Here is an 18,627-nt window from a genome sequence, read left to right as displayed (position 1 = left end):
TGAACACTCTTTTTAACCGGCTCAAGATCAATCAGGCCATCGTGTTCTGCAACAGTGTGAATCGCGTGGAACTACTGGCTAGGAAAATTTCTGAGCTCGGTTTCAGTTGCTTCTACATCCATGCTAGGATGCCCCAAGCGGCAAGAAATCGAGTGTTCCACGATTTCCGCAACGGAGCTTGCCGTTGTCTGGTATCGTCCGGTAAGGTGTTTGTTCTTCAGTTAATCCAGACCTATTCACTCGTGGAATCGACGTCCAGACGGTGAACACAGTCATCAACTTCGACTTCCCCAGAACGTCTGAGACTTATCTACATCGCATCGGCCGCTCAGGTCGGTTTGGCCACCTGGGTCTTGCTGTCAATCTTGTCACTGCCGCTGACAATCCGAACATGTACAAGATAGAAAAAGAACTGAAGACGCTGATTGATCCAATTCCAGCGGAGATTGATGAATCCCTTTACACGTAGTGTTGAAAGTCCATACATCCGTGGGAACTGTTGTGGTAAAGTGTTCTGGTAGTCAAAGTATCCGTGGGAACTGTACTGGTAGGTGAGCTTTTTGCAATTTATGCTTCAGAGCCTCCGAGCAGACCTTGAACGCTCATGGTATGGCATCAGACTCGAGGGCTACCAACTAATTCCTGATAGCGTGTGCTAGGGGAACGAGTCACACAGCACCCATCCGAGTCCCAATTGGCGGAGTACATATCTCTGACTAGGGATAATATGGAAGGTGTATACCTGGACAGCGGCCAGGCTTGGGACGCCGAAGAGAAAAGGCAACAGTTCCTGGAGAAGGACCGTGAGCAGCCCAATTGCCACACACAGCCGAGTTTGTGGAAATACGTAGAGATGGGAAGCTTGTTGGCCTCATGCAGGTGGAGTTGTGTGTGGATGAAGGGGATCCTGTGGCGTATGTGCTCGAGATCCAGATCCAGACGGAATGGCAGAGTCAGGGACTGGGCTCGCGGTTACTGAAGCATGTGGAGGATTTTGGTCCAGAGGTCCTACTCTACACAAGACTCACAGTCCAGACCAGCAACGCAGCAGCATTAAGATTTTATGCACTGCGAGGCTACTTCGTATCCCATACGCATCCTGAAAAGGCTGTTGGGTTTATCATCCTTGACAAAACTAAAGCTGATTCTCCTTAGCTGTCTTCAGTAGCTGGAGCATGTCAGGTGAGTCCGTGAATAGCTCAGCGAAGACCACTTCATCATCCGAATTGATGGGTGAGAGGCAGTCGATATTTGCGATCTTCATAACGGACTGCATCTGGTCCTTAGTAATGTCGCCAGCGTCGAGCTCCCAGTCGTAGGCCTCGTCTGATAAGCCATGGGCCGCCAAAAATTCACGCACGTCAACTTTTCTCGCCTCTGCCTCTTCAGCCAACTTCTCCTTCGCTGTTCGGTCTTCTTGGTCCAACGCCTGAGCAATAGCATCGCTCTCGACCATCCATCGAGCATTGTCTGATTCGTTCTGCTGTTGAGTCACGAACCGATCGACCTCCTCCCAGTCCTGATCGATGGTGGTTTGCACCACCATCGATTCGTTCTGCTGTTTCGGAGGTGGTTTGCGCTGAGGAATGCCGGCAGCGCCGCGCCTCAACATAGAATAGCCAAATTATGATACCCTTGCGCTGTGCGATTCCAGGTCACATTGACCCTAAGGACTGTGTCTCGAATTTTTTTAGTATCTTTCATACAGAACGACCCTAATTAGGAGATTTCAGTAGATGTCAGATGCCATCTCTCTTTTGGTTCAGCAATTGCGGACGGTGGCCATAGAATTGACACCGATCATATCCACAGAAGACTCGAGGACTAACGGCACACCACGTATTGTCAGCTCAGCACCAGTAAGTCTCACTCGCTGGCCTCAGACTCCCTCGTCGTTTTCCCAGACGCTACTACCGAAGCACGTCGTGGATTCACGCAAGGTCTGGGCTCGGTTCTCTGACCTCGACGTCTGGCTGGAGGATTTCGAGATCCTCAACGCTCTAGGGTCGGATATTCCAGGACGTACACCCGTGGACTCAGGGTTCCCACCCCAAAAGGAGCGGTGGTCCAACTTGAACCTCACCGACTGGGTCGAGCAGCGCACAACCCGAGACCTGCTCTCTATGGAGGATGGGAGTCTGCTGAAGTGGTTCGCTCGACGACGTGTGGCTGGGGACCTTGCCGGTGCTGAGCATAGACGCCTCGATAGCTTTTCGCTCCCCACGCTGCACGCGTTAAACTCACTGGTACGAGAACCCTCCCATTTGCCACTTCCGCTCCCGGAGCATCGTACTGTGCCAGTCCGAGATTTGCCAGCTTCGTACAAGCTAGAGAGATGGCGGCTTCAGTCGCTGGAAGCTGGCCAAATCCTACAGGCAGCAGCCAAGCCAAGCTTGAGATAAGATTTCCCTAATATGGAGGCTTTCCTCACGAAGAACCAAATCACCACACCGGAGGCGAAGCGCGCCAGGTTGGCGCACTTCCTAGAGGCAACATCGCCCTCCTCACGACTCGCGGTGATCACTTCTGGAGGTACTGCAGTACCTCTAGAAGTGAACACCGTGCACTTCGTAGACAATTTCTCGACTGGCACTCGGGGGGCCAACATGGCTGAGTGAGCTCATGGACCCCAGCAAACAGTCGCTGTCTGGATCTCGGATGTCGTGTCGTGTTCATAAGTCGAAAAGGAAGTCGACTTCCGCTTGTCAACCCCCACACATTGCCGGGTGACAAGTCTGAACATGTACAAGACTACTGGTTCGTGCAGGCTCTGTCCGAAGGTAGAGACTTCTCTGTCTTCGTGAATAGGTATCGCAGTCTCAGAACGTCTCTGTGCGTGCTGGAATTCGATTCCGTTACAGAGTTCGCAGGGCTCTTGCAGTGAGAACCAAGCGATACGTGCATTCAGTCTCACGTTGAGGTGCACGCGAGAATTCAACCCAGTAATCGTCCTGGCTGCGGCGATCTCGGACTATTATGTACCGTTGGATGAGATGCCAGAACACAAGTTGAGATCCACGGAGGATGACCTCGTGTTGCACCTTAGACCGGTGCCCAAATTCATCTCTGAAGTGCGCCTCATGTCTCCTGGCGCCTTCATCGTCGGGTTCAAACTAGTCACCGACGAAGCGGAACTACTGCAGCTCGCGTGCCGGTCTGTGCAGGCCAACCACCTCGACGTCGTGGTTGGCAATACGCTAGCCACGCGGCGAGAAAAGTTGGTTCTGGTTCGAACGTCTGGATCGAGCACTCTGGAGGTGAGCCTCAACCGGGTCTCTCATAGCAGTGCGGCACTGATGAAGACATCGACGACCTGCTGGTTCGTGATCTACTCGCAACGTCATGAGACTGTAATCGCATACGGTTCGTGTATCCCCTCAAATCGCGTATCTTCTCTCACAAATGTCGTTGCTTGCTGATAAAATTCACCGGCAATCGGTTAAAACTCTCTTTCTTGTCTGTTCGTAAGGGGCACATTCTGCGGTGCGTTCTGACAGAAGAGGACCTTTGGTTACATGTTATGGTTCAACCGCGTATCTTCCGTGTTTGACAAATCATAGATATTTACCTCTGAAGGCCGATACGAGGACCAGAAATAAATTTTGTCTCTCATTCTTTTGGAAAAAGCCAAAATGGAAATATCGAAGATGGTCAAGAAGAATGCGAAGCTGAGCACTTGGGATAGGGTGAAAGCAACTCTCTTGAAGGTGCCGGCGGCGAAATATGTGTCAAGCATCGCCATATCTAAGGCCGTATCTACCGCGTACCCGGAAGTTTCGAAGGACAACGGCTTTAAGGCCCGACTACGGGGTGTACTGAAGAAGAAGGTGGAAGAGAAGGTGCTGGTGCAGAAGAAGGCGTCGTTCCGCTTTCCAGCGGCTGCTCGGGAGGAGAAGAAAGTCAAAAAGGTAATCAAAAAGAAGGCTGTCGCCAAGAAACCTGCTGCTAAGAAACCTGCAGCCAAGAAGCCGGCAGCGAAGAAGCCTGCGTCTAAGAAGGCGGACAAGCCAGCCAAGAAGGCTGCTCCCAAGAAGACTGCTCCCAAGAAGAAGCCCGCACCCAAGAAGGCTAAGCCAAAGTCCAAGTAAGATGCCGATGGTGAACGGCGGAAGAGTCGACTCAATGGTTTCATAGAGACCACCTTTCTCCATTTATCGATGACAACAACCCCCATAATCCGACGGTGCTTGACTTGGGGCGCTTTTTTCACAGGCTTTTCTAGTAAGGATGGCCGGGTCGAAAGCGGCCACAGACTGGTGGAAAACGTTTTGCATTCGGATCTGATGAGCCTTGAACTTCATAAGATGATCTTGGTTGTTCTTCCCACACGAGGTAGCGAGGATGATAATTGTAAAGGCAACTGCGGAGATTGATATTGCGAGAAACGTCCAGAAAATAGCACGGAATACAGTCAGCCCCCCTTCATCGCAATTGAGATTGTCCATGAACCTCAACACGGGGGTATGGACGTTGAGGTCGTTCGAAGCGTTGAATACGATGACCGGCATACTCTTGGCCTCCATCTGCTTCCTGAATGTGTCCCAGAAGAAGCCGTTGGTGGAGTCTGTTGGTAAGACGTCGACGATAAGCGTTACAGGCCTGTCCAGCAGCAGCCACTCAAGGTCCGTGGTTGTAGGGTACTTTGTGGTGTCGGGGTCCTGGGGTGTCAGTGTATCTGCCTCGAAGTTTGCACCGGGCGGAACCGGCGGATTTACGTCTGCGCTTGAGGTATCAGGCGAGGCTACCAGCATTACAACAGCACGGGCTAGCTCGTGAGTGACATCAGTCCAGTCCCAACCAAGGTCCTCTTTGATTATTCCGTACGCGATACCGTCATAGGCGGATCGTGTGGCATTGACTTGGGCCGTGGTGGCTTTTTCGAAGTCATTCTCGGCCACCCAAGGACCGTATTGGATCGACCGCATCTTCTCGAACGTGTCAATACCCTTCCTTCCAAAGAAAGCCATACCATGCTCCAGCTTGATCTTAAGAGGTTTCCCTTGCTCAATGACGTGCTTTATCCCCTTGACGAGTTGGATGCGATTTTCATGTACGAACGGACAAGACTCCACTAGCCACAGTATCTGGAGTCGGGCTGGCTTACGAGGCCAGCAGTGATCTGAACGCCAGGTCTGAGCGAGAACTACCGCCGCTATGAGAGATAACCCACGAAACATGCGATTGAACTTCACAGCCTCTAAACCTACTGGAGATTTCTGTTCTCCATGACTTTGCCTTAGGACACTTGTGTTTTGTTATAACAGATGTACCGCCCCAGCCAAACTCCTCTCACACTTGCAATGTTCACCAGATGATCGCAGAACGAAGTGATACATCGAAAAAATGAACTACGGATTCTGTGGCGCACTAGCAATGTTCACCTCATCCATAACCAACCCAAACATAAAGTTCATGGAGACAGAACGGCGACGAAAAATGAGGACTTTCGCCCTGCTGAGGCAGGTCAACACACGAGAATGGTAGGTCGCTCTCTTACATGCGAGGTCTAACATCCCCCAGGTGAACGTTCCCAAGACCCGCAACACATACTGTGCCAGCAAGGACTGCCGCAAGCATACAGCTCACAAGGTGACGCAGTACAAGAAGGGCAAGAATAATATGCTTGCTCAGGGCAACCGGCGGTACAATGAGAAGCAGAAGGGGTATGGAGGACAAACGAGACCAATTCTCAGAAAGAAGGCAAAAACCACCAAGAAGATCAACTTGCGATTGGAGTGTACGAAGTGCAAGCGCCGCAGATACCAGACTCTGAAGCGTACCAAGCACTTCGAGCTTGGCGGAGATAAGAAGGCTAAGGGTGGTGTTACTTTCTAACTTGTGTGACCAAAACAGCCTTCGGCTATCATGTGTCTGATGGGTTGTGTTTAAAAGGGCATTATGCCTCAGCATCTGATTTCGGAGTCGAATCTGGCAATGCAGCCTCCTCCACCGCGTATGGCTGATGAGCACCTGGACGTGAAGGGCTTTCCGAGGTCCTTGCTCCCTGCGACGGCAATGGTCCCTCGCAATGTTTTTGCTCTACTCGACGCCCTCAAGGACACTAGGCGGATGCGAATTGCTCTCGCAGAGCTTGCGCGCCACCGAGAGCAGTACACGTCCCTAGCTCCTCTGATCTGGTATACACCTGGCACCATGCTCATTCTGGTGGGACAGATCCTGAAGGTCTACCCCAGCCTAGCTGCTGTGGAGTGTAACGAAGAAAACGCCACCGACGTTTGCAACTGTTTGGCGTTGCTTCAGGAGGTCGCCAGCCATCCCCAAACTCGGCCGCATTTCCTCTTAGGGAAAATCGTTTTCCTAGTATCTATATTCCTCAACTTCCCGCAGACATGTCAGCCTTATAGCACTCTGAAGGTCGCCTCTCTGGGTGTCATTTGCAAGTTGTTTAACAACGAGGATGACGATGGTGTAGTGCAGGCTCTCGTGACTACCGAGATATACCTCCAGGTACTCAGAGTGATTGAAGCTTCTACGGACATCTCTAGGACGCTCGGAATCTACATTCTAATGAAGCTGCTGGCCAATGCTAAAGGCTTTGGCTATATTACAGAGAACGATTTTCGTATCTGGGCCACGATGTCGGTTTTGACAACGGCCGCCAATTCATTGGAGGACGCAACGCAATCGAAGACAGTTGTGCTGCACATCATTAATTGCTACACATCACTCGCGGGCCACTCCAGTGGTCGGCAAATGATGCGTACTAGCCTACCTCGAGTCTTGAATGAAAGATCTGCCCTTTGGAACGGTAACGCTCTGGTTGTGGAACGCCTCGACCTTCTACAGGCCACACTACAACGATTCCAAGCTGAGGATTCGAAGCTTCCAGCCCCTATCGTCGAACGGCAAGAAGACGTCGCGGAACCAAAGGAGGAGCGTCCGGAGGCCTTCCAGGCTGCCGAACCTATCGCAACTCTCCAACGTAGCTTCGCCCAGCAATTGGCCCAAACTGGGCAGAACAACGTAAACCTGGCCAATCTGGGTCCGGTCCCGTCAACTGCTCCGCCTGTATCACAGATTCCGTCCTTGGATCAGATGAAGATGCTGAATGCACTGAAGCAACAGCATCACATGGCGCCGCCTCAAAGTCAAAGTCAAATCCAACAACAGATGATCCTGTTGAAGTTACGACAGCAACAACAGCAGCAGCTGCAACAACAACACCAAATGGCACAACTTCAGCAACTACAACAACTCTACCACCAACATGAAACAAGCGAATCGGAAATCCGGCAGCTTTTCCAACCGCAGCAGCCCCAGCGCGACCGCCCTTGGAACCACACCGCATCAGACCTGCACAGTCTTCTTCAAGACTCCTCCCGATATCTGCCTCCAACGGTCCCCCTGACACCTCCCACCAAGTACCCGCAGCCAACTCCGAACTACTCGGAGTTTAACCCTAGTGCGAGCAGTTTCAGCCCCAATTTCCAGTCATCATTCAACCCTCAAGCGGCGGATTTTCAGCCTAACAATGATTTCCAAGGGGGCTTCCAGCCTCTTTTCGAGAACCAGGCCATGCCTAAACACACGCGCCCTTACATGCAGTCTAACTTCCAGAAGTAGACTACCCCACTGATTTTGATAAAACCACACGAAAATAGTAAATAATCTATATGCGTCTCGTGCTTCTAGGACTGGCCTTGAGCGCCACTGCAGAGTTACCTGCCTACGTCAGCCCTGCTACACCTGCGACTGTTGTGAGTCAAATAGTGTAAACGTGACTCAGCGAGTGGCAGTGAGCCAGCTCTCACACCCCACCACACCTCCCATGCCCTTTTGCGAGGCAGGCATGACAGGGGCACTGCTACGCTCCCTAGGCATGGATGGTTCTGGCTTTGGCGCGATGGCCAGTGGCAAGGACACGGAGGACCTGTATGGTCCTCAGGCACGGAAATCAGCGTTGACTACGATGATCCACAATATGGTCGAGTCTCTTGATAATGAGATCGCAGCTATGCCTGGAGATGAATCGATGCCCAAACATTATATGCGACTACCACTTTTGATTCGCACGTTTGCCCAGACGCACGCCATGCTGTCGATCTTTCAGCAGGTCGGCGGGGCTGTAGAATCGAGGGACTTCAAGCGGAGCGGCTTCCCAAAAGCGACCCAGATGGCCCTCGAGTATGTGGTCGGTGAGGCAGCCTACGCTGCGACCACTGCTGATCCCAGTGGCGAGACCACAGAAGGCCCTACCATACCTGTAGTCCCTACGCCTGTGCCGGGTTTCATTGACGCTCTGCCTGATGCAACGAAATTGTTCTTATCGAGCCGTGTTCTAGCCCAATGGATAGACGGGCTTATGAATCTCCAGTTCCAACTCAACGCGCTCGAACCGTTTGCCGGCAAGCTTGGGGCGGACTTCAAGTTGACGGGGCACCCGAGTTATGACTTCGCCGACGCCTCTTGCCGTGCTGCACAGTACTCCTGGGATATGGATGTTGACAGCGAATGGGCGATGTGTACGCTAATGGACGTGGTCTTTTCGGTGCTCTCCTGCAGCTACTCCGACTCTTTTAACAAAGACTGCCCAAACTTATCTATGATCAAGAATGAGGAGGTCATACCTGAGTCCTGGGCTGTGGAGGAAATTCCGCGCAAACTGGATGACGTTCCCTTTCTGACGTACGAGAACTTCCAGCCGTGCGACAGCCAGATCGCTGTAGACGCATATCAGCGCCTGGGGCAGGAGGCAGAGGTTGAAGGATTGAACTCCATGAATTACGTAGACCTCGGTGAGACTCCCTTGGCGGTCTCATGCAGAATTTACGGACCTTCTGAAGCAGTTCCCTGAGGGAATGCCTGAGCAGTTGGAAACGTCACTCCCCCCTTCAATGTACACTGCCATGCTCGAGGCCGAAGGTATCGCTTATTTCCACCTGTTCGATGGGGTTACAAAGATCAGCTCCTGGGCCAATGGAGCGTACCAGTGTGGGCTAGATTCAATGCGCAGCTTAATCCCAGGCTGGAGAACTGACATGGTTTTCGCCTTGGAGGAGGAGGGTGATTTCATTATGTCTCATGGACCAGGTAAGGAAAGGGGGTTTTGACGATGATGATTTCTTTATCCTTGTCCTGATTTCGGATGACAACGACCACCTGAGTCCAATGTCAAGTTATTCTCCTCTCTTACATGTTTCAGCCAAGAGAAAGAACCTTCCCCTATTCGCAGCGTTGAAGAACGTCTACCCGACGAAATTCGCCGAGGGCAAAAACAAGTGTGTCGTCCCCCTTCTCATACGAGGAACCGGTTCCATGTACGAGTGGAGAATGAACTTCGAGACAAGTTTGTCACCACGAATCGACTCCACCACGGGTAAGAAGCACGGCGTGTCTAAGGGATACTGGTCTGGACTTTCAGGGCTTCTCCCACAGCTGGAAAGTTACATTGTAGAGGATGTGATGTCTCGGGGCTGCACCGTTGAGGAACTACGATTCGTTGTGAGTGGGCACTCATTAGGAGGCGGCGTGGCTAACGTGCTGTCTCTGTGGCTGGGAGACAGGTTCAACGGATCGAAAATTGACCTCGTGGCCTTTGCTTCTCCTCATAACTTTGATCGAGCCGCATCTGACCTATTCAAGAACCGTGTCAATGCAAGAAACATCGCCGCAGGTCTCGACCCCATTGCTCGTTTGCCATGCCATACTGGGATCATCGAGTCTGGCTTTCCTCGCTGTCCTCGAGGACATCAGATTGTAACAAAATCTGGTGATGGAGGTCGCGAGCACGACTTGCTAGTGGAGCATCGAGGTATCATCCACTACGCACCTGAGTGGTTCACCCAATGGAACGCTGACTGGACGGATCAGTCCATCTTGACGTTCGACTACATTAAATTCGACTTCGCTGTTACTGCTGAGGGGGTTGATATCGATCTCCAGTACCTCAGCAATGCGCATGTCGGATTGCCCTCAGCCCTCCAGCTACCCGGATGGCACGGCGTGGCATACCCCTGCGCCTTCATGCAGTACTGCAGAAGTCCGGCCACGTGGGACACTGATGCGCACGCTCAGAACTACTGTGTGAAGTATGGCCTAATTCCGAGCACGCACTATGACCAGTTTCCCCTCAACATCCACATTTTCGTGGAGGATAAGAGTTCTGTGGCCCATCTCACAAACGAAGAACTTTAATGCGTAATGCGATTTCAATGCGACTAATCACCCTTTGTGTGCTTTTCTTTGGGATTACGTGGATTTGATCAGTTAAACGGTAGTTTAGTGTGTCATGAGCATTTTCTTCATTCTGGCGTCCTTGGCCTTTACCGACTTTGTTGACGTGTTTTTTGGACACAGCAGTCCGTCAGAGGGTTTGGACATCGTTCATGTTCAGTCAGCTACCAGAGGCTTCTCAGCCGTTATTGAAGAGTTGAGCACGGACACCGAGATGGTTTCCCGTATGCTCTCCCGTTTAGAGGAATTCGGTGACATTAGGTACGGCTTGTCAGTGTTTGGGGACAAGCCCACCCCCCTCAAAGGTCAGGTATGGAGCCTGGCATCTGGATTATTCGCTGATCCGAACTTCTGCTACCGAAACTGCCACCCGCTACAGTCTGCATCCAACGTGGACTGGTCCTCTGTGCCCCAAGTCCTAGGAGGAGATCTGCCGAATAACGAGCTTGGCGCTCTGGCTTTGGCGGCGAAGGACAGTTCACACTGGAAGACGCCGCGTGAAAGCCGCATGCGGCTTGCAGTTCTGGTCACCGACGGTTTCAGCCACCACTCGGCATCCACATCACCAAGCTTACATGTCGCCCTGGAGACATTCCATCGGCGGTTTGGAACATTTGAAGACGTTCGCTCTTCCATTAGTAGCGAGTCCAGCTTCGACTCAATGTCAGTGGTGGCTCGGTACCATGACACCGACATCACGGTAGATGGCGTTAGCGCCTACCGACTCCTAGTACGCTGCCATGACGCAAATGGCTTGCCGTCTCCAGACATCACTGATCCGAACGCCTGGCAGCTTGCTCCGTGGCAGAAGTCACTCATTGAAGGGCTGCAGAAATCGCAGCTGGCTCGGGATGTTGACCCAAACAACGCGGTTATGGTTGACGAATGGCTGCAACGCTTCTGCACCGAAAACTTCGACTACACGGCGGATGCGGGATGGTTGGGGTTCTTTGAATGGGCCAACGATGCCATCCACATCACCAAGGGTGCGGGGGAAGCTCGAGAGTACTCCTACGACGAGGACGAAGGAACTTGTGTGGAGACAGAGTATCCTGATTTCACCGACGAGAGGTATCGAAGGCTGTTTTCAACCAGCGGTGTGATACCTGTGATTGCAGTGGTGCCTCCCAAGGACCCCGCTGTGGTCCTAAGGTCTCTCAGGGCAGGAATGACCTCGTATTGTCCCAACGTTCGCAGGAGGTGCCCCTTCGACCTAAACAGCTGTCTTGCCCAACCTCTGCAATGGTGGGCCGATCTGGACGAACATTTGGCGGACTGCCTCCACGAGTTCTGGTCGGAGGTTCTTAGCGGACTTTCCGAGGTCTCCTCCGTACTCCTCATCAAAGACGCTGCGGAATGCACAGCTGAAGTGGTGACGAGAGTCATCGAGGCGGGGGCAGTTCAAGCCGTGAAGTACTTTAGCGAGGCAGGCGGGTACTCCACCCAAAGCTATTCGACCTCTGACTTTGCTCCGAGTGAGTCTTCCACGACAGCCAAGGCATTGGTGCAGGATCTCTCCGCCCTTAATGAGAAAGCCACCCAGCCATCCACCTCTGACGTTGGATATGAGCCGACTGTTGTTGTGTACGCCCGTAGTGAGGAAGACACGCCTCCGTCGCCTTCACCCACAGTCTGGACCCGCAGACCCACAATACCTCCTCCCCCTCCCCTCCGAACGACCACCTCCACATCCACTACTACAACGGCTCCACCTGAGCATGTACTGGTAATCACCGTCGGCAGCGCTGGAGTTGTGCTTGTGGTCATCTCTGGCGTCATAATGTATTCTTGCGTCGTCATGACTAAGAGACGCACGAAGCCTAGCCAAGTCAATCAGGACCCATCGTCTACTTTGCTGGTAGATTACCAGTTCGAAGCCATTGAGACCGAAGTTTGAGTTTTTAGTAGTTTTTGTTTACTCATCATCATTGACTATTCGTTTTTTCATACATCATGAACTAGTTATCTTGATTGTGGGGCCCATAACAGACTGCAGCTCTCGGCCCAAACACTCATCGTCATCCGGACTGTTGAAATTATCCCCGAAGACGATTTTAGACGACATTAGACAATCCTTCAAGGACTCGGGAATCCGGAAACGACCGCTGGGGGTCAGGGCCCATTCGTTCGTTGTGCTATGCGCGAGATATGAATCGACGACTTTTATCGTAACCTGCGAAGGAGCTTCATCTGATGACTCCAGCTCCTCTCTGGTAGAAGTCTTACCACGCTTAGGATGCATTTTTAAGATATTTCGGAAGACTTCCTCGGCATCCTCAAGCGTTTGCGCATCATTTCCCCTTAAATGCCTGCTTAAACGAGGTACAGACGCCGAGGTGCGATTCACCAGCGCCGTCGGCAGCAGTCCTAACCTCAGATAATTTGCATCTTCAACATCAGCCTTCTCGCAAGCGGCGTTGTAGTCGGAGGCTGAGCTCTTGGTCCACTTCCAGTGAGGTCGGTAGCCTCTGAAGGGATTTGTGCTGATTAGAGGCATATCACCGTTCAGCGGGATTATAGCATCTACCAATTCAGCGAACCGCGGCGCAAGGGTCTTCCGGAGGTGGGTAGCGTCAGCGTCCAGTCCAGATGAAGCACCGGGCTTTGCCATCTGCAGTGCTCGCCTTATTCTTGGGTACAATAATCGAGCGGAATCGTTTCCCTGCACGAGGTTGTGGTAGCTGGCCACGAGCTTCTTCAGTTTGCGTTGATCACTCTGCAGGAAATGCAATGACAAACTGGACCACTGACTTCTGATATTCTCAAGTGCCGCGGTTTTGGCCTCGCTCGTCTCGGCGTCCACATCTCCAGGCTCTGACAGGCCTGGAGCGGACGTGAGCAAGACTCTAGAGGACGGCTGATGCTGCCACGGCACGTAGAGCCGAAAGCTGCCGGTGGGCAGCGCCCCGCGTCGTGGCTCGCTCTGCATGAATTTCGCTCGGGTGCCTGCTTCAGTTACGAAGCGCCAAAGCTTCAACGCCTCGTCTATGTGCCATCGGACGCCGTCCTTGTGAGCATCAGTCATGGACGCCTGTTGAAGCAGCTCCGCTGCCAGGTCCAGGTGGAGGACCTGAATGTTACTGAGGTGGGCGAGGAGCCGAGTTAGCTGGAAGACTAGTAAGGAGCCCGCGTCAGGCATGGAGGTAGTCAGGGAGTGAAGCTTCAGTTCCAAGTCAGACTCTGAGGACGGATCAGCTGGCAACACGGTAGTCGGCTTCATGCTCAACGTAAGCAAATGCGGTGCCTGGTTGACTAGAGTCTCCACAAAAGCAATGGCTTCGTGCTCGTTGATACCCTTGGCGAAGTCGTCAACCACCACTGGTCCCGACAGCCAAGCAGCCAAAACGCCCCAATCTGCCGGTTCAACCACACTGCACACGACCTCCATAAGGTCAGAGCAACCGCCAAGGGCCATAGCGGCGAGCTTGTCTCGATATGGGGCACAGCTGGTAAGCTTCACCTGGACCTGTTCGATGAAAGCCTTGTGGAGGTCGGGCAGCATCCTGCTGCACAAGCGATGAAGGCTTTGGGATTGGCCTTCCAATACTACAGGATGGGCTTCTTTTATGAGCTTTCTAATATCGGTAAGCATCTCTTCATGCTGTTGCTTCTTGGCGGATATTGTAGCCTCGAGCGCCTTCAACTTCAATCCGAGTTCGTTGGTTTCTTGCTCCTGTTTTCTCCGAGCTCGTCGGTTCTTTGCTTGAATCACATTCTTCTCCTGACGCCGGAGCTCGTCCTGCTGCAGTTCTAGGTCAAAGGGCAGCTTAAACCGCAGGGGCCCAAGTCGGTCGGTGTCGTACGCGCGCTGGTCAGTTCGAACTATAGCGGGATCAGTACGAAGACCCAATGTCCGGACGAGACACTCGACTTCGTTCCAATGCTGCTGTTTCTGGATGACCCACCGAGTATCCGAAGATTCAAGCTCCTCCGTAGGTAATATCTCGTCTTTGAAGGCCTTCCAGTCCGTGGATTCTGCTTTTGGATGTTTGAGCCGTTTCAGAAGGAATAACAGCGCTTGCGCTCTTGCAGGGCACGAGGAGAGTGTGTACGGCGCTCCGATGCTTTCTGTCCAAGCACTTGTCGAATCCGCCGTTGTTTTAGGTCTGACTGCAGGCTGCCGTGCTCGTGGAGCTTTCACCTTAAAAGCATTTCGAGTTTTACCTAGTGTACTGCTCGGCGTCTTGCGGTCATCCCTTGACCCACTGCCGCTCGAATCGCTGCTTTTCCCCACAGATGCACCATCTGCCAACGAGGGAAAAGCATCGTTGTCGAAGATGGATTCGTTGTCACAAACAATACTTGCTTGCCGTTGGTAGGGTCTTTCGGGGACGCGGCGACGAGAATCCGCAGTCGGCGTTGGAGCAGGCTTCTTTGAGTCGAGGACCACGACTTTCAGGGTGGGCGCGTTGAACATATCCAGATCTGCAGGGAAGGCCGAAGTCCTGACTGAATCTTGTTCTGTCACCTGCGGCAGAACCGTGGAGGCTGCAGGGGGTATCACCGGCAGATCGGTGGAGGCTGTAGGGGCTATCACCGGCTGAACGGTGGAGGCTGGGGCTTGAACCGTGGAGGCTGCAGGGGCTATCACCGGCAGAACCGTGGAGGCTGCAGGGGCTATCACCGGCAGAACCGCGGAGGCCGCAGGGGCCATCACCGGCAGAACCGTGGAGGCTGCAGGGGGTACCGCCAGCAGTTCCTTGATATATCGAGTGGCCTCATTCACCGGCGGCGGCGTGGCGAGTTGCGGCGGAAGGAGCTCTAGACTGTTGTGGGACAGGCTGCTGGCAAATTCCTTGGCTGGTATCCATGTGTGTGATCTCTTGCTGTAGACGGATGACTCTTCTGGGCGCCTCGCTTGTCCCATGGATCGTGGCGGCCGATTGAATTGTGGCTGACCTCGAGCATTCCTCGCACCAAAGCGTCTTCCTGAGTTTTGTCGTGTTGCCTGATCTGGTCTCGGAAAGGGTCTCTGAGATGGTCTTGGAAAGGGTCTCTGAGATGGAAATGGTCTCTGAGATGGTCTTGGAAAGGGTCTCTGAGATGGTCTCTGAGGGTATCTCTGAGGGGGTCTCGCAGTGGATGGCTCCCAGTGCGATATCGGAAATCCATTATCAGAGTCAGCATTCCATAATGTAGCCGAACTGAAGACGTCGCCAGCGTCCGGATCGAAAGAGAAGTTGTCCCTCCGTATTTGTCCGTATGACGACACTAGGGCCAATGCGGAGATGGATATGGGCTGATCAGTAGAAACTCTCATAGGTTCGATTATGAAAAATACACATTTTAGAAAACCTTTTACTTGAGGGAATGCAAACGTGAGCGACTACCATGAGGGAAAGTTGAGTTCTACCTCCATTATGTCGACAGGACACAATCCAGTGACTGTAGAGGGATTCACCGGAGTTGTGTGTTGTATGTGATTCGGAACTCAGACTCAGTGTCGGACCCGTGATAGAGCGTCTGACTGCAGAGAGAATCACAGATTTGAGATGTTTGATTGCTAAACAATCTCAGTTATTTCCGAAATGCCAAGCGTGTACACAGACGGCTCTTGTCTGGGTAACGGCAAAATCGGAGCTAGAGCCGGATGGGGCGTCTACTTTCCCGCCGATCGTGCAGGCTGCCGTGGTCGGCTTCCAGGGTCGCTGCAAACAAACCAGCGTGCAGAGCTCTACGCCATCATCGTTGCGCTGGATAAAATTCGCGAGAAGGCCGGAACATTCGAAGTTGTTACTGACAGCGTCTACGCAAAGAACTCCATGGAGGAGTGGATACCGCGTTGGAAACTCAACGGGTGGCGTACTGCTAAAGGAGCTCCTGTGAAGAACAAGGACTTGCTTTTGACTATGGTTGCTCTGCAGGCAGGTCTAGGCAATCGTGTATCCTTCCGCTTCGTCTACGGTCATCGAGGTGATTCTGGAAACGATGTGGCTGATAATCTCGCGAGGAAAGCAGCCACGCTAGAGGAGGACGTTACCTACCAGAATATGACATTCGACTGAACGAAACGAACTTTAGTTATGAAAAGAATAAACGCTTCCGAAACATTAGCATTAACACACCTTTCCTATCCACAGCCGTAGAGCATTGCACTGGCTGCCTGGCGTTGGCCAAGGACGATAATTCAATTGATAATTCAATTGATACGCCCTCTGAAGGTTGTTATGAGACACCAGCTGTATTGTGAAAAGCTCGCAATGACTCCAAAAACCCTAAAACGCTAGAAAACGTTCAACATTAACAACGTGCCACACGTTTCATAAACTCCAAAACGACATCCGCAGCATCCACTTCGTCTGCACAGACGACCAGGTAGTCATCGACTCCCACAGTGGCCATAACTCGAGACCAGTACTCCTTCAGACACTCCACATCATTTTCGGCGCTTTTCGAGCAAACGCCACTCCACTGGAGCCACTGGAGGTAGTCGTAGCCCGTCTCGCTGACAACGACTACCGGTTTGATCCCGTTGCTGTTAAGCGCACGCCCTACAAGCGCTGCGGATGGGTAATCAAGCGTCTCGCAGTCATCGTTACTCTCTACGGAGCCGTGGTGAGGCTTGATGTATGGGAATAACCTGGGACCACAGAAGCGCTCGACGTTCTCGGCTCGACCCTTCTCGGCAAGCACTAGACGTCCGTATTTCTGGGGTGCTACAATCTTGGGTCCCAGTTCTAGGTAGTCCTCCTTGATGCAATTGGGCATGAAAGCCAGCTGGGAAGGATACCTTGATGGGGCAACGGTGTCAGGATCATCGTCTAGGTGTTCGTCGAGACCCCATGACCGATTCCAGGCAATCAAATTCGCTTGAGCGTCACCTGGGAAGTGTGTCGTAGACTGCGTAGTCACCAGCACGAACTTCGTATCATGTTTCCAGCCCATATCTGGGTCTCTGGCGGTTTGTAGCATGGCTCCAAGCACGTTCTGAGCGTCGTCGTTTCCACCTTGCATGTTCCACTGCATGACGTGGTCAAATTCCATATCAGGCCCCAGGGCATTCATCAGACGGTAACAGTAGTCGCTGTCTACTGAGCCAACCTCCCCAAAACCCCACCCAAGCCAAGGTAGAGGTTTGTCTGTGAAGGTAGCGACGCCGAAGTGTACAGCATCAAAGGTAGCCTCTATCTTAGACTGCAAGGAAGTGAGGCAATTATGCATCACTTTCCGGTTCGCAGACCTCATCGGGGTCTTGTTCATTATGTGAACCAGATCGACGCTGCGCTTGCATCCCGCGAATGCAGCTGCGGCGAGCAAGAAAATCCTAAACATCAAAAATACTAATTCCGCGTCAATTAAATAAGAGCCAATTAATGCTTCTCCCCTCACATCCTCTAGATCAGAAGCTCATTGAAGCCCAACTTGAGACGGGCAACTGCACTGTACTGAGAACTTCAAGATGTACGTTACTCGTTCCGAAAGGGCAGCTGGTGCCTTCCAGCATCCAAAAAATAGCTGAGAAGATAGACGCCGACATCGTGTACCTTGAACTCGAGGAAGCCAGGCTGCAGTGGTTAGTGATCGGTAATTCTCTAGGCGGCTCCAGCGTTGAGACTTCGTTGCAGGCATTGGAAGGCGCGCCACGAATCATACGGCAGTTTCCCGTGGCGGACATTGAGTTGCTCCCAGAGATCAGGCTGGTGTGGAGTTCAGTGGGCACTCGCGTGAGGGGTCGGGCAGGGAGTCAGTGGGGGGTGGCGCTGCTGATATTCGGCCACTTGGTCTTCTTCCAGGACGTGGATCCTATCGAAGTGCAGTTCGACTTCGAGGACTACTTGCAGCTTGCATTGGATGTATCGATTGCTCTTCAGGCAATTCATGCTTCCGGATTTGTCCACAGCGACGTCACACTGCACCAGATAAGTGTTGTCGAGGATTTAGGAAAACGAAGGTACCTCCTGCTTCCACACAGGCCTGTCGAGGAGCCTCTCTCGAGAAGCGGCGATATGTGGAACCTCGGATTCTGTCTAGGATCTCTAATCTCATCATCGTCTGACGCATCGATTGAGATAATGTGCTCCGAGGTCGCCTCCTGCTTGATAAAATCACCCCATGAGAGTTCTGGCAGCATGTTGAGCCGTCTTACCTGCGAACTCCTCAGTTCGCATCCCGAGGAGCGTCCGAATGCTGCTACCGCCGTACACCGCCTGAGAGCTATTCGCCTAGTGAGCCAGGGAAGCCAGGAACCCGAGTCCTTCTTTGACCCCAACGACATTCCACACGAACCAGCTGACGCACCGCTGGTGCTGTCCACCGATAGCGTGGAGGTGCAGGTCCATGAAGAAATGCCTGAAAGCCTCGACTCGGCGATTCTCTCGGTGTCTTTTATGACCTCCGACGGTGAGCCTAGCACCCCTCCCAAGCTAAGGTGGAATATATTTCGGGGTCTTCGAACACGGTTCAACATATGAAATAGTCAATCACTGCCGATAC

At 52.6% G+C, this 18,627-nt stretch overlaps 14 protein-coding genes across 19 annotated transcripts; 10 read left to right on the top strand and 4 right to left on the bottom strand.

Annotated features, from left to right (window-relative positions):
- Positions 1-128: 128 nt before the first annotated feature.
- KVP18_002604 (uncharacterized protein) lies at positions 129-469 on the top strand (the record flags this gene model as incomplete). Its single annotated transcript, XM_067953630.1, has 2 exons — positions 129-201; positions 231-469. 2 exons carry the CDS (start codon positions 129-131, stop codon positions 467-469), a joined length of 312 nt encoding a protein of 103 aa, XP_067808159.1.
- A 666-nt stretch (positions 470-1,135) lies between these two features.
- On the bottom strand, positions 1,136-1,612 carry KVP18_002616 (uncharacterized protein; the record flags this gene model as incomplete). The annotated part of the gene is made up of 1 exon (XM_067953647.1): positions 1,136-1,612. One exon carries the CDS (start codon positions 1,610-1,612, stop codon positions 1,136-1,138), a length of 477 nt encoding a protein of 158 aa, XP_067808175.1.
- A 124-nt stretch (positions 1,613-1,736) lies between these two features.
- KVP18_002620 (uncharacterized protein) lies at positions 1,737-2,402 on the top strand (the record flags this gene model as incomplete). The annotated part of the gene is made up of 1 exon (XM_067953654.1): positions 1,737-2,402. One exon carries the CDS (start codon positions 1,737-1,739, stop codon positions 2,400-2,402), a length of 666 nt encoding a protein of 221 aa, XP_067808182.1.
- A 12-nt stretch (positions 2,403-2,414) lies between these two features.
- On the top strand, positions 2,415-3,419 carry KVP18_002599 (uncharacterized protein; the record flags this gene model as incomplete). 3 transcript variants are annotated; one of them, XM_067953617.1, is made up of 4 exons in its annotated part: positions 2,415-2,614; positions 2,641-2,880; positions 2,909-3,257; positions 3,287-3,346. In XM_067953617.1, the coding sequence occupies 4 exons, from the start codon at positions 2,415-2,417 to the stop codon at positions 3,344-3,346; spliced, it is 849 nt and encodes a 282-aa protein (XP_067808147.1). The 3 variants fall into 3 exon arrangements, with proteins under 3 accessions (XP_067808147.1, XP_067808148.1, XP_067808146.1); XM_067953618.1 differs by lacking the exons at positions 2,641-2,880; positions 2,909-3,257; positions 3,287-3,346 and having other exon boundaries at positions 2,415-2,618; XM_067953616.1 differs by lacking the exons at positions 2,415-2,614; positions 2,641-2,880 and having other exon boundaries at positions 2,994-3,419.
- A 213-nt stretch (positions 3,420-3,632) lies between these two features.
- Positions 3,633-4,088, top strand: KVP18_002621 (uncharacterized protein; the record flags this gene model as incomplete). The annotated part of the gene is made up of 1 exon (XM_067953656.1): positions 3,633-4,088. The coding sequence occupies one exon, from the start codon at positions 3,633-3,635 to the stop codon at positions 4,086-4,088; it is 456 nt and encodes a 151-aa protein (XP_067808183.1).
- Positions 4,089-4,151: 63 nt separating this feature from the next.
- KVP18_002613 (uncharacterized protein) lies at positions 4,152-5,177 on the bottom strand (the record flags this gene model as incomplete). The annotated part of the gene is made up of 1 exon (XM_067953644.1): positions 4,152-5,177. One exon carries the CDS (start codon positions 5,175-5,177, stop codon positions 4,152-4,154), a length of 1,026 nt encoding a protein of 341 aa, XP_067808172.1.
- A 166-nt stretch (positions 5,178-5,343) lies between these two features.
- Positions 5,344-5,835, top strand: KVP18_002611 (uncharacterized protein; the record flags this gene model as incomplete). Its single annotated transcript, XM_067953642.1, has 2 exons — positions 5,344-5,480; positions 5,505-5,835. The coding sequence occupies 2 exons, from the start codon at positions 5,344-5,346 to the stop codon at positions 5,833-5,835; spliced, it is 468 nt and encodes a 155-aa protein (XP_067808170.1).
- A 63-nt stretch (positions 5,836-5,898) lies between these two features.
- Positions 5,899-7,584, top strand: KVP18_002589 (uncharacterized protein; the record flags this gene model as incomplete). Of its 2 annotated transcripts, none has more annotated exons than XM_067953594.1 (1): positions 5,899-7,584. In XM_067953594.1, one exon carries the CDS (start codon positions 5,899-5,901, stop codon positions 7,582-7,584), a length of 1,686 nt encoding a protein of 561 aa, XP_067808125.1. The 2 variants fall into 2 exon arrangements, with proteins under 2 accessions (XP_067808125.1, XP_067808126.1); XM_067953595.1 differs by having other exon boundaries at positions 5,935-7,584.
- A 50-nt stretch (positions 7,585-7,634) lies between these two features.
- On the top strand, positions 7,635-10,155 carry KVP18_002594 (uncharacterized protein; the record flags this gene model as incomplete). 3 transcript variants are annotated; one of them, XM_067953606.1, is made up of 4 exons in its annotated part: positions 7,635-7,718; positions 7,748-8,756; positions 8,785-8,952; positions 9,164-10,155. In XM_067953606.1, 4 exons carry the CDS (start codon positions 7,635-7,637, stop codon positions 10,153-10,155), a joined length of 2,253 nt encoding a protein of 750 aa, XP_067808136.1. The 3 variants fall into 3 exon arrangements, with proteins under 3 accessions (XP_067808136.1, XP_067808135.1, XP_067808134.1); XM_067953604.1 differs by lacking the exons at positions 7,635-7,718; positions 7,748-8,756 and having other exon boundaries at positions 8,820-9,051; XM_067953605.1 differs by lacking the exons at positions 7,635-7,718; positions 9,164-10,155 and having other exon boundaries at positions 7,790-8,815.
- Positions 10,156-10,249: 94 nt separating this feature from the next.
- On the top strand, positions 10,250-12,091 carry KVP18_002602 (uncharacterized protein; the record flags this gene model as incomplete). The annotated part of the gene is made up of 1 exon (XM_067953628.1): positions 10,250-12,091. One exon carries the CDS (start codon positions 10,250-10,252, stop codon positions 12,089-12,091), a length of 1,842 nt encoding a protein of 613 aa, XP_067808157.1.
- A 54-nt stretch (positions 12,092-12,145) lies between these two features.
- Positions 12,146-15,061, bottom strand: KVP18_002605 (uncharacterized protein; the record flags this gene model as incomplete). Its single annotated transcript, XM_067953631.1, has 1 exon — positions 12,146-15,061. The coding sequence occupies one exon, from the start codon at positions 15,059-15,061 to the stop codon at positions 12,146-12,148; it is 2,916 nt and encodes a 971-aa protein (XP_067808160.1).
- Positions 15,062-15,722: 661 nt separating this feature from the next.
- On the top strand, positions 15,723-16,199 carry KVP18_002614 (uncharacterized protein; the record flags this gene model as incomplete). Its single annotated transcript, XM_067953645.1, has 1 exon — positions 15,723-16,199. The coding sequence occupies one exon, from the start codon at positions 15,723-15,725 to the stop codon at positions 16,197-16,199; it is 477 nt and encodes a 158-aa protein (XP_067808173.1).
- Positions 16,200-16,434: 235 nt separating this feature from the next.
- KVP18_002612 (uncharacterized protein) lies at positions 16,435-17,466 on the bottom strand (the record flags this gene model as incomplete). The annotated part of the gene is made up of 1 exon (XM_067953643.1): positions 16,435-17,466. The coding sequence occupies one exon, from the start codon at positions 17,464-17,466 to the stop codon at positions 16,435-16,437; it is 1,032 nt and encodes a 343-aa protein (XP_067808171.1).
- Positions 17,467-17,507: 41 nt separating this feature from the next.
- Positions 17,508-18,605, top strand: KVP18_002609 (uncharacterized protein; the record flags this gene model as incomplete). Its single annotated transcript, XM_067953639.1, has 1 exon — positions 17,508-18,605. One exon carries the CDS (start codon positions 17,508-17,510, stop codon positions 18,603-18,605), a length of 1,098 nt encoding a protein of 365 aa, XP_067808168.1.
- Positions 18,606-18,627: the final 22 nt, after the last annotated feature.

Source organism: the organism of the source record quoted next (genome assembly GCF_019968955.1).
Source record: "MAG: Porospora cf. gigantea A chromosome Unknown PgA_NODE_49_length_54602_cov_337.021, whole genome shotgun sequence".
In the NCBI taxonomy this organism is placed as follows: Eukaryota; Apicomplexa; class Conoidasida; order Eugregarinorida; family Porosporidae; genus Porospora; species Porospora cf. gigantea A.
Note: the sequence above shows the minus strand (reverse complement) of the source record. Positions and strands in the feature narration are given on the sequence as shown.